This window comes from Equus asinus, chromosome 2 (assembly GCF_041296235.1).
Source record: "Equus asinus isolate D_3611 breed Donkey chromosome 2, EquAss-T2T_v2, whole genome shotgun sequence".
NCBI lineage: Eukaryota > Metazoa > Chordata > Mammalia > Perissodactyla > Equidae > Equus > Equus asinus.
In genome coordinates this window covers 89,947,371-89,960,345 of record NC_091791.1, presented here as the reverse complement: position 1 = coordinate 89,960,345, position 12,975 = coordinate 89,947,371, and the positions used below count along the sequence as shown (strand labels likewise).

General features: G+C 39.6%; 1 protein-coding gene across 2 annotated transcripts in view; it reads right to left on the bottom strand.

Moving 5' to 3' along the window:
• The window catches only part of GLUD1 (glutamate dehydrogenase 1), a 38,868-nt gene that overhangs the window by 22,870 nt on the left and 3,023 nt on the right, over positions 1 to 12,975 (bottom strand). For both annotated transcript variants that reach the window (XM_070493603.1, XM_070493612.1), the window contains exons 2-4: positions 1,889 to 1,969; positions 1,278 to 1,333; positions 440 to 503 (exon numbers count right to left, since the gene is read on the bottom strand). In XM_070493603.1, the coding sequence (XP_070349704.1) occupies positions 440 to 503; positions 1,278 to 1,333; positions 1,889 to 1,969 (201 nt within the window). The remainder of the gene's footprint in view (positions 1 to 439; positions 504 to 1,277; positions 1,334 to 1,888; positions 1,970 to 12,975) is intronic.

Sequence of the window (12,975 nt, the reverse complement as noted above, 5' to 3'; positions counted from 1 at the left end):
CGTGTAAGCCTCCAGTTCCCAAAGGCATCAGATGTCTCCCTGCTTTCAGAACAATAGGATCACGACAGTAAAACTGCTTTTTACATATTAAACAATGTTTATAACACAGGTATTATTTAGTTCCTAAAAGGAAGGCCCTACTCTTTCTGGATGTCACAACAGAGACTGCACAATGCTGTTATACCGATCAAAGACCTTTACTACGTCACACATGGAGAAGACGTGGAGGTGACCTCTCCTGGTGTCCACACTGCATACTGAGAACTGAACTTTCTACTGGAGTTGTATTATAAGCAGGCCCAGGGATGTGCACCATATTTATCATAGAACCGTTTCTCAAAACGGTTCCATGTGCACATAGATAAAAGCAGGAGTCTAATCAAGACTACCACTTTTAGATGTTCCCAGCCCATGTGGAAACCTATAAGGCAGTACATACCAATAAAGCCCTTCTTTGCCAGCTCCATGGTAAACCTCCTCGTGATCTTTTCCAATTCATTATCCTGTAAAGGAAAAAAAATGAAAACCACAATAAAATGAAAACAAATTTTCTGAAAGCAAAACTACCCATGGCGATAACTAATAGTTATATCATATTTTCTATTTATAGGTCATTTATTTGAGTTTTCAGATATCTTCTTGCGTAACCCTCAGAATAACTCATAAAGCAGCCATTTCCATTTTAAACAGAAGAAAATAGAAATCAGAAATTAGAGAATACAAAAAACAGACAGCAGAACTAGGGCTCACATCCCAGATCTTGTTCTCTTTGTATGAATATAGGATGCTACAAACAATCCCTATGTATATTTTCATTTAAATGGTGAACTTTTAAAAGAATAAAATTATATATGTTAATAGATGTTAATTTCGTACTATAAAACATAGCAACAACTATCTTTAATTAACTTGGAACTGATAGGATAAACAATAAGATTTTTACCAGATTAGTTAAGACATTTGTCACTAGAACCTTGAGATCCTGGTATAAAAATCTCAGATCATAGCAATTTATCAACATGGACATAAGTACCTAAGAAAATGAAGGTATTAATTACCATCTAAACAAGTAAGAAAATGAAAAGGGACACTGACATTAAGCAAGTGACCTTTTATATGGCAATACACGCAATAAGTTAATTATTTACTTGTATTTCCACTCCTCTTAAAAGCAATAGAGACCACTAATCTCACTGGCATGAGGGATACACAGAAGCCCAGTAATTTCGAGTCCTTTGTAAACACATTGTGTGCACAAACTTCACTCAGGTACTTACGGTATAGTTTTTAGGATTGATCTTAACACCAGCTTTGGCACCCCCAAATGGCACATCTGAAATAGAAGGCTAAAAGTTGTTACTCCATATAAAGGACAACAAAATTCAAACGGCAGAAAGCACTATGCCATATTACAAGTGTGTGATGCTTTAAGTTTTAATTTCAGAAAATTCAAGAAATAAACGCACATTGGTGTCTCCTAAAATACTGCACTTTAACTAAAATTCTAGTGAATGGAAATTATAAGCCCAGGCAAGTTACAATGCAAATTTGCAGACAATGCATACAATCAGTATGCTTTATGACTTTTAAAAGATAATAGCATATTTCTTTTCCTCCTACTATGATTTGGTCTTAATTAAAGAGTATGGAAAGAAATTTAAACAAAGAACTTAAAGAAAATCCAATTAGTTCTTATAAAAAGTTGCTCGTTTAAAAAAAGATTACATCTTAATTAAGACTAACTGAAAAATGATGCAAGCCTAACACTGTGCAACTTAAAAAATGAGTTCAAATAAGGTATACTTCTTGAACATCTTAAAAGTAACCTTGTTATGTAAACATTATTTCCCCAAAGAGTTATTAGGCAGCAATGAAGGAAATCACTTACCAACCACTGCACACTTATAAGTCATCAGAGAAGCCAAAGCCTTCACTTCGTCTACACTCACATCAGTGCTGTAACGGATACCTGGTGGTGTTTAAAAATAAAAAGGGGGCGTGAGACAGAAGGGGACGTATTGAGAACATCCTTCTGGCAGGCTAAAAAAAGAAAAAGTGCTACAAATTGAAAATGTCCACACTGTTCACATGTTTACAACCTGGTTTACATTTTTACACCCTGCTTATTTCTAAGAACACCTGAGGTAGCTTAGGATAAAAAGTCAATATGTAAAGTCAAAAGGAAAAGCTGCTAATTAGATACCCAGAAAGAGCTACAGAATGGGTACTGAATTTGATTTTAAATTTTCTAATAGCTAAGAGAAAAAGACTGGTGCCGAAGTCCAGTCTCTGCTTTCTGGTAGGAGTAGATGTGAGCATCCCATGGGGTTCCTGGGGATTCAGAGACGAGGCAGACAAAGTCCTGTCCTGCAGGGACTTAGAACCCAGCGGGAACGAACAGCAACTACGGTTCCACACGACAAAAATTACCTCCCAATGAATGCTTTTTACTTTTAGGAAGGCAAACTCAGTGAAGGCTTCTTTTTGCTTTTTTTTTAAAGATTGGCACCTGAGCTAACATCTGTTGCCAATCTTCTTTTTTTTTTTCCTTCTTCTCCCCAAACCGCCCCAGTACATAGTGGTATATTCTAGTTGTAGGTCCTTCTGGTTGTGGCATGTGGGATGCCGCTGCAGCACGGCCTGACGAGCGGTGGCATGTCCGCACCCAGGATCCGAACTTGCGGAAACCCCGGGCAGTGGAAGTGGAGTGTACGAACTTAGCCACTTGGCTGTGGGGCCAACCTCCAGTGAAGGCTTTTTAATCTTTCTTCTACTTTTTGGTTTGGGTGATATGGTAGCAAGAAGTTCAAGAATTTTGCTTTCTGAAACAGACGAATACGGGCAAATGGATAGTCGATGGGTCTGACAGCTTCAACTGGGTATCCCCAAAGAGATCCTTGCCTGTTATTCCCCTCACCCACTGCCAGCCTCTTTCCACCAAGAGCCGAGAAAGCTCAGCAAGTCACCTCTCTTTCCTGGGGATGAGCAATTCCTCACTCTTTCTGCAAGGACAGCAGGAGCCAAGCAGACAGCAACTCTGAGTCTTAATGCCCCTGTTCTTAGAAGCGACTAGGTGTGTGGGAGACGGGGACACAAAAGTGGGCATACCCACTATGGTTTTGGGGTTTCTGGTCAATTGCCCTTCTGAGTTTTGTAGGGTGAAGCCTCCTTTCGTCCTCTATTGTCCACTGACTTCTCAACCCCAAGGAAGGGGGCTGAATGTTTGCCTGCACGCTGCCTGGGCTCCCTGACACCAGACGTGTTGGTGTGAGATGAAGGCTATCTGGATGAAGCTAGGCCACTTTCACTGAGAGTCACACACGATGGGGGCCCCAGCCACATCTCTTAAAAAAGAATTTTGGGATAAAAGGTTTTTCGGGTAGAAATATACAACACCTCATGGACCAGCACTTTGAGAAAACTTCCCTAGGTGTTTTTAAAGGCTGGCTGCTTCTGTTTCAGAACACATCTATTTAAACATAAACGATACGTTTTAAGAGAATTTCATCTGTCATGTATATGATCATAAAGGGCAAATTCTGAAGCTGAACATATTTCTTTGGCCTATTGGAAAAACAAAATCGTAATATTTTAACAAGTGAGCTCTTAGAACTATATATTGCATTATACTGGGTTCTCAGAATATCTGTGGAATAAACTTACTTGTTATTAAAATTTTAGAATGAGAAACGACAGGTGGTTTTTCCCCAGCATACGGTGGATGTCTGTACAGCTTGCTTCCCCGTTTTATTCAGGTCTCTGTTAAAAACTTTCTTCATTCCAAGAGGCTCGCCCTGACCACCCTATGTAAAATAGCACATCTTCCTCAACCCCACTCTCTATCCCTTTCTACCTTATTTAATGTTTTACCATCGACTTCATATCATATATTGTTCACTGTCTGGCCTAGAGCACCTCCTGTGGTGTCTACACTTGCTCACCTGGGGAGATGCAAACACTGCGCTCAGGCTTCGCTCCAGGCCGGCAGGGGACAGTGTATGTGAGGCTGCTGGCACCGTGCCTGCACGCGGTCAACACTCAGTTTCAACTATTATCACTGCTATTTTAAGTATTACAATGTAGTGGTAAATAACAAAGAAATTAATTTTTTTAAAAGTCTAAACTGATAGAATTTTAAACAAATAGCTTAATAAACCTTGATTTCATTACTTCTCAAGATAAATTCATGGGCATAGTAAAATAGTGTACTATTAATTAGTATTTCTCCTGTTACACATAATGCACTTTTTTCATTACTTTTTTAGAGCCTGTGGAAGTAGCCATTACGTTATTTTAATTTTCCTTGCTTTCTTAAGTAGAGGAAAAAGTTACTTCCCCTTATCCAGTGCTTATAAATAATGCATTCAGCGGGAAACTAAAAATGGCTTGACACAGTAATACTGAAAAATCAGATAGCAATCCTCATATCCTAGACATAGATGCTAACTAGAAACCAGACCCCCCCCTTCTACAAAGCAATGTAAACGAAATGTCTATTTTATGACGAAAGTCCTAGAATGATGAGTTAGAAACTGTATAACAAAAAACATGTTTCCACTGGATGGAACCCAGGAATTCTTGTTTATAAAGTGAAATTTTCTTTTCTAGCCACACCCATTCAGAGAGCTCAACTGCAAGACACTGAAAGGAATTAGTTAGGAAAATTCTGTCTCATATCACAGACATTTTCTGCAGGCTACGAACCAACGAAGAACGTCTAGAAACTGAGCTAAGGGAGGCGCTGCAAGGAAAGGAGCAGAAGAGTTGGGAATAACCAGGAACAAAGGCAGGTGGTACTGTCTGGGTTAAAGATGACATATGTTATCATTTTAGCTTTCTAATTAATCAGTGATACATAAATGTTTTTACTTTGGGAAGCTGACAGATATACCAGCAGAGGGTTACTGAAACTGTTAATCTGCAAAGCAAAAAATCTCAAAGTATCCCCATAAATAAAATACTCTGTAGCAACACTTGAGAAAAAACAAACTCCACACCCAGGAAAACTAGTTACTCTTCCTCCTCTGGGACTGGAAACCACAGAGAATTACTAAAAATATACTGTCGTCTGAAAATTCTTAACCACATTCTAACAGACACTAAGAATATGACTACAAAAAAGAAGAGACTGTCCACGAAATTTGTTTCTCCTAATCAGCGGATTAGGAGAAATTAGCGCAACTGGAGTATGTGAAGGACAAAATGATGGGACATACACTTCAAAATTCTGAAAGAAAAGGCAAATCTAGCATTTTTGAATGCCTACTATATTTCAATACTCAATTTAAAGACAAAGCCATTCAAAAAAGCCAAGTACCAGGTAATACACCTATACATACAAGAAAACCAGAAAACCTCAAAATGTTTTAAACCAAAACGAAGACAGAAGGACCATATTTGCAGTCTGAATATTCTTTTTATAAAACCAACCCTTTCTTTCTGTTCTGTGGGATAGGAAGTGTGACAGAGCAGGCTAAAGTGAGCAGGACCAACAGGGTTGGGACGAGGGCACAGGGACAGAAACTAGAAGGAACAAAAATTTTATTCCAGAAATGGAGAAAAGTAAGTTATGGTTTTTTTTGTATCCTAAAGTCTTAGAGCATTATCTGTTAGCCTCTGTTGACGCTAGCATTACTAATGTTGGGGAAGAGATCAACCGGGCCTTCGAACGATGGTGCTAGCAGGTGTAATAGATTATCATTCAAAGAAGAATGGAGGGGATACTTTGCATGAAAAGCAGGTGTCCATGGCTGCCTAAACCAGAAAAATGAATGGGGAGATCACACAGGTGTGGACCACAGGACCTATGTCTTCAGAAAACAGGTCTAAAAGCAAGGACCACATTCTGATGGGCTGCCAGAGTAATCTATGCTTTCAGTTCATCGGAGGACACTAAAGAAACATCACCTATGACAACGTTTATTATTTCCCAAACTTGGTAAGGCTGGAGGAAGTGCTGGTCATAGAATCAAGTACTTACCACAATGAGAACTTTGAAATCATACCTTTTATTCTCAAGAGAACTTAACTTACTATATATTTGGAGCTAACTGGCATCCAGATGTTGAAAAGAGCATTAACGAAATGCAGACATCTGCAAACTATATGTAGCACAAAGCATTCCTCTGCCTTTTAACTTAATTACCAAAGATATTCCTTACCATCCTCAAGAGTCTAATGACGCGTGCACTGAGTTTTTCTAGGAGAAATAAAAATTAAAAGCAAAACCTAGCTGAGGTTGCTATGGTGATGAAGAAAACATGCCAGCTCATTACTTTCAAAAAGAATCAGTGAAAACCACAACTGAGCAGCCTGAATTATTTTTCCTTTTGCTAGCTGACTCAAAACCAAAAACACACAAAAAAAGCTCCTAGCGACCAAATCACCATTGTTTTTACGATGAATCATTAACTAAACATTCATGAAGATTCAAACGGTTTTTAAAATTACTTGAACCTGGATCTTTCAATAGAGTTTGATTTATTAGTCAGAAATTCCATTTCCAACAGCATTCTCTCACTTTTCAGAAACTATTTATTCGATAACCAAGAGTTCTATCACAAGCGTGGAAGGGCCAGAAAAACAAAAAAGGCCTTAGAACTCTTTAAAATTCATGCACTAACACACTCTTCCCAGTTACTCATTAGAACCTAGTTTCTCACTTAATACTATGATTTCCTCACTCGCAATAGAATAGCATAATTTAATTAAAAATGAGGAGAGGAGGGAAACAGTGAGAAGCTAGTACCCACCATCAAGAAACAACCACGTAAAATACCAGAAGCTCCAACAAAAATTTATCCAGCACTGGAAGGAGCATTTAGGGCAGGAGGTAAGGAAAACCATATACTTTGTTTTTGACAGTATCCATATATTGTTCTGTGTAAGAATAGGAAAAAACACTTGAGAGCTTTAACTTACCATCATCTTTATTTTAAGCATTTTTGAAGAGACAAATTTAAGCTTTCTGGGGAGCAAATGTTTAGCTGATGTTGGAAAAATGGAATGGAAAATATTTCATTAAAATTTTAAAATTATAAAACACACTTGTATATGTTTTCATCAAAATTTAAATACAGAAAAAGCGGAAGGCCCTCAGGGCTGACCATTTTTAGCAATTGAAATGTGTATATATTACCCTTTCAAATCATTTCCCTGCATTTATATGCATACATATCTACAGAACATAGTATTTAACTTACTGCCCAATGGATGGAAGAAAAAATATGCCTTAAAAAGGGGAGCTTGTTGATTTTTTTCTATAGATTTCTTATTCTGATTGTAACTAACAGCAAACTTAGCCACACCTTCCTAACAAACAGGTCATAGAAATGACGCTAGTTAAATTGGTGAATATAAAGTTGGATAACATTTAGCAAAAGATAACAGTTAACTTGTTATAAAAAGGTTCAAAGGGGTAAAGGCTCAAAATTTCAGCTGTCCAGTTTCATATAAATTATTTACAGGCCTCGGTGATATTTGAGACGGATCTTAGGAGACGAAGAGAAGAATTATGGGGACACAGGAGACAAGATATAGGCAGCAACACAGGCAGAGACTGAGAGAAATATATGCCTGTATTTCCAATTTTCCTAAATCGGAAATCTAACACCAGATTTTCTGTGTTCAAAATCCAATTCTCTTTCCTAATGACTTTTCTGGCCCTGATGCCAACATTTTTTCTGCCAGTGTCTCAGGCTAGAAACCTGTGTTATCTTTGCCACTTCTCTTCCTCATTCCTTATCTCCTACCTGTTAGGGGTACCATCCTTTCTTCAAATGCTTTCTCCGTCCTTTACTTTTCATTTCCTCTGCTCTTACCCATCACTTCATTCTCAGTTCCACTACTGCTTAACTTCTGTGCCCTCCTGGGTTTATCATTATCCAACAAGCCTCAAAGGAAAACTGTTTCTGCTCGCACATTCTGAGACCAAACTCGTGGGTTTTCCAACCAAGAAATTCTCCAGTTCTCTGCAGACACCAACTGGGTGTCCCAGAATTTAACTCAATTCTGATGCTGACTACCTGGAGTTAGTGCAGACCCCACAGGTTAAGGGCTCAGTCCCACAGGGCTGAGCCCCATTTCAGCTGCAAGTATTGGGTGCCCAGGGTACCCACACTTCTGTCTAAGTTGGTTACAAACTGGGGGCACCTACAACCCCCTCCTCAGGCTTCATAATTTGTTATATGGCTCACAGAACTCTAGAAAACACTTTATTTATGTTTTACTTTACTCATGTTTACCAGTTCTATCATAAAGGTCTTGAGCGCAGGAACTTCTGTCCCTGTGGAGTTGGGGGGTGCCACCCCCCGCGGCACATGCGAGCATCCTGGGAAACTCTCTGAACCCAGTAGCTCAGGGATTTTTACGAAGGTTTCCTCACACAGGCATGATGGATTATCAACTCGATCTCCAGCTCTCCCTCCCTGGTGGATGGGGGGTGGAGCTGAAAGTTCCAAGCTTCTAACCATAGATTAGTCTTTCTGGTGACCAGTCACCATCCAGAGGTTATCCAGGAGCCCACCAAGAGTTGCCTCATTAGAACCAAAAAAAAAAAAAAGAAAGCTCCTATCACCCAGGAAACTCCAAGAGATTTAAGAGCTCTGTGCAAGGTGCCCTTACCATCCCTCATAACTCAGGAAATTCCAAGGGTTTGGGGAGCTCTGTGCCAGGAACTTGAGACAAAGACCAAATATTAGGCCTGAAGACGCTCCTAGCACCCCTATTACTCAGGAAATTACGAGGATTTCAGGAGCTCTGTGTCAGGAACTGGGGGCAGAGATCAAATAAATATTTATTATGTCATAAAACCTTACTTCTCACCATTTGCAAAAACACAGTCTGTCCCCAGGATCCCCTCACACACAGTCCTGCCTCCTGCTTGGGTTGAAGCCACCCCCTCTCCTCTTCCATGTGGAATGACCTTTCCCCTACCTGACTCCCAGATCAGGACTGTGTCTCCCTGGCATCCTCTCTGACCTCCTGTTGCAGCAACACATTGTTTAGTGTGTTTTCAGTTTGTCATTTATTGACTGGTTCCAGGAAAGGAAAATGTAGAAAGAGAATACTGGACTAAAAGCAAAGAGAGAGAGACATCGTGCAAAAGAGATTTTGGATTCTGCTCTATTTTGGGGAAATCGATGAAAAAACATTTCAAGTTAAAAAAAAAAAAAAAACAGCTTTGCCCCCCTTTTAAATAAAGTCTCCTGTGGATACTTCCCCCAGCACAGGGCATGGTACCTGGCACAGAGCAGGCAATTAAGACATGCCATGAACAGGTTAACTATCCGAAATCCCCATGAACTAAGGAATGTTCCTTAATTAAGCATAAAGTTTACAGCTCTTGGCTGCAGGGAAAAGAAATACATAATGGAAAAACTCATTTATGTGGAATATAGTCTATAGATTGTAATGAACATAGTCTTTATTCAGTAAACCCCCAAGATGGGTACTGTCACCCCTGATCATTTCTTTGCTGTTTCTGTCTTGGTAAAAGAGATTAAAAAAAGAGTTCACAGAAATCCTACTAAGGTCCAATATGTACAAAATGCTTCTTTAAAGGCCTATGTTGACATATTTGTGATAACGATAAGCGGCAAAAGGAGTCATATTACGGACAACCTTGATAATTTTCATTTGTGTCATCTTTCACATCTTCCTCTTGTCAAGAAGCAATTCTGAAAAACTGAAAGTCTTCAGACTTTGTCCAAGAATAATCAAGAGAAATAATGGCAGTTCTTGACGAACAAAGACGTTTCTCAGTTTTTCAGGAAGAGACACTCAGAAGAAAGCCATGTTAAAATTATTCCATGGAAACCCTTAAAGATACATGTAATAACACTTCGGTAGAGAAATGAGCTGTTCTTGCTAACACATTAAACTCTTAAAACACCAAAGCTCTTCAAACCTCTTTCAACGGAAAACTCTCTTTAAAATGTTATTTCATCGGCAAAGTAATTAGAATAAACGGACCTCTAAAGATACCATCTATGAACGAGTTTTATATGCATAGTTGTATGAATACGCATTTGCTTTCCAGGAAGAAGGTAAGTCTTCGAAGAGCTTTTTAGCAAATTTCAAATGATCTGAAGTGTTAGGAATCACCGTGTCGATGGCACGATATGGTTCTTCATCAGTGCTTACCCCCAGATACAGTCTGTAACCTTTCACACGAATAAATGCAGACAGTGATGATTACGAAGGTGGGTGCTGGAATCAGACAACTGGGATACCTGAACCTCAGATCCACTAATGTCCTAGCTGCTTAACCTGCCAAAGGGGTCTTCATTCCAGCCTCAGAACCCGCATTTGAAAATCGAGGACAGCAGTCTATCTCACGCAGTTGTCATGAGGAATAAAAGCGATGGTGCATGAAAGGCTCTTAGCCAGATGCCTGGTGCATACGAGGAGTTCAGTAAAGGTTAGCTCTGGCTGTTCTCCCTGGCGCTGCCCGCTGACCTCTGGAGCAGAATCTGCCAGGTACCGCTGCTGCCCTTGTGAAAGGTAATGAAAACAGCCTCTCCCAGGGTGTCTTCTTGCCCTTCATAAAACCTCTCCTGCCTTTATCAGCAGGACTGCACACAGCAACACTTCGGTCTCGATAGTGAGGACTTCAATCTGCATTCATTTCTGCCTCTGGAAAATACTGATTCCTCGCATAGCTAGGTAGTTTTAGCTAACGGCCTTGGATTTAAGACTGTTCACGGTTACCTTGTGGGGAAGAACGGGGGGCACAGCTGCTTCACTCTTCATTTTATAACTTTCACTATTCTTTGAATATTCCAATCATACACATATATTTTAACAGGGGTTTTTGGGCAGAGCAACTATGGGCCATTTACGAATTGCTGTGCTTCATTAAACTGATCCTAGAGGTTTTTTCTTTAGTATCTGTATTATGAAAAACTAATTATTATGCAAGATAATAATAATACGAAAAAAAAGTCAGAAGTCTCATGTCAGAGACTACTGCCTAGGGATTTTTCAACATTGAAAAGTTATTATTTTAGTGTTTATTGATTCCTGGCAGAACCCTCAGTATCTTTAACAGAAATGGACAAAACCCAATATTCCTAAGCCATCTAAATTATTACTAGCAGCGCTAAACCCAATTTCTTCCCACTATAAGCCAGAAAGGTCATGTTCAATTTTTATTTCTTGTATTTAAAATTTAAACACTGCCAGTTTCATTGGAGTTTGATACATAGCGGTGTTTGTCCTCCAATTTTTGATGCCCCAATTCCTGCGAAGCGTACTCTGCATAATGAGTGAGCACAAAGTGTGTGTCTTCCTGCACACGGGGTTTTACTGGGGAAGCAATCCAGCCAGATGGGTTCAAAGTGACAGGAAGACTCCCTGACACTCTGATGCACAGGGCTCCGCCAACATCTCAGCTCTTCATTCCTAGGATACTGGGGGTGGGGGAGTTCGAGGCATTGGCTTTCATGAGATAAAAAGACCTTTATAATGTCAACCCAGTTCCATATTTAATTAAAAACAACAACAAAAACCTCAGTGTTGGGGCTGGCCGGGTGGCGCAGCGGTTAAGTGTGCACGCTCTGCTTGGGCGGCTTGGGGTTCGCCGGTTCGGATCCCGGGCGTGGACCTACACACTGCTTATCAAGCCATGCTGTGGCAGGCGTCCCACATATAAAGTAGAGGAAGATGGGCACCGATGTTAGCTCAGGGCTAATCTTCCTCAAAAAAAAAAAAACAAAAACAAAAACATACCTCAGGCTAACAGCTGGGGGGTAGACGACACACAAGTCACCTGTTTTCTACCTGCACTTTTCGACTGAGTTAAATCCTAAATTTAACTTACCTATAAAGGCTACATTTTATCTTGTGGCAGCAGATGCAGACATATACACTTTAAAAATAGTAGAAAATGTGAATTTATTCAGTTACCCAAGTTTCGATGGTTGTCAATTCAGCATAGCAGAAATAAATCAGAAACTTTTTCAGTGGAGGCAGAGGAGGTCTTGTTTTTAATCAGGATCACTACTTTCTGCATGTTCCCCAAGTGCTACCATTGACCACACAATTCTTTCCAGGAGGCTGAGGGGGACTAATAACGCATTGACTTCAATTCTTACCTGCCTCCCCTCCCCTCCCCCCCTGCATCCGGCCACCAAAAGACAAGAACAAAGACCATCTACCTCCCACCATTTTTTTTCTCTTTGCATTTTGGCTCTTAAAAACAAGTCAATGGCCTAATGTATGATATGCTCTTTTTGGTACTGATATTTGCAGTTAAATGAAAGATTTAGGATCAAGGTATCAGAGGATTCCATTTACAGCTCATCAACTTTATTTAAATGACGATAATTTTAGAAATTTCTACAATAGGAGGAAGAATCCGTTACAGGGAATTTTGACTTAATAGTTTCAATATGAAGACAAGGAGGGAAGACGGGTTGGAAGAGAAAATTAAATTGCTCCCCCATCAATGAACTGCTATTACCAATCTGTACTTTTCTCCGAAATTGACTTTTAAATGATAAACTTGCTTCTAAAAAGGTAGATTGGTCTCAGGCAGAATACTGGCCAATAAAATATGGCATTTAATCTGAGAAAGTTAACAAGAAAAACCACCGATACTGTTTTCAAACACATAAGAACCTCTGAAAAAGTCTTCTCAAAGCAGAAATTCCTAAACTGTTCATCTTTGCTGAAAATGTTAAGACCTCTCTTGAAACCTCCCTTCAGAGCCTACAGCAAAGAGAGCCTATCGCCAATCCTTAAAGATGCAAATCAAATGGCATCAGTTAAATACGGTATGTGGGAAAGGAGAAGCACAAAAACAATAGGGATCATTAAATATTTACTTAGAATAAAGTACACATCAGCCACCCCCAGGTCTAAAAACCACCTGTTTCCCTTATAGAGATTAGAATTAGATAGTTGCTTTGTTTCAACCTTGAGAATCTTTTGGAAAACTCAGGTAGAAGGTCACTCTTGAGGAAAGATTAGACA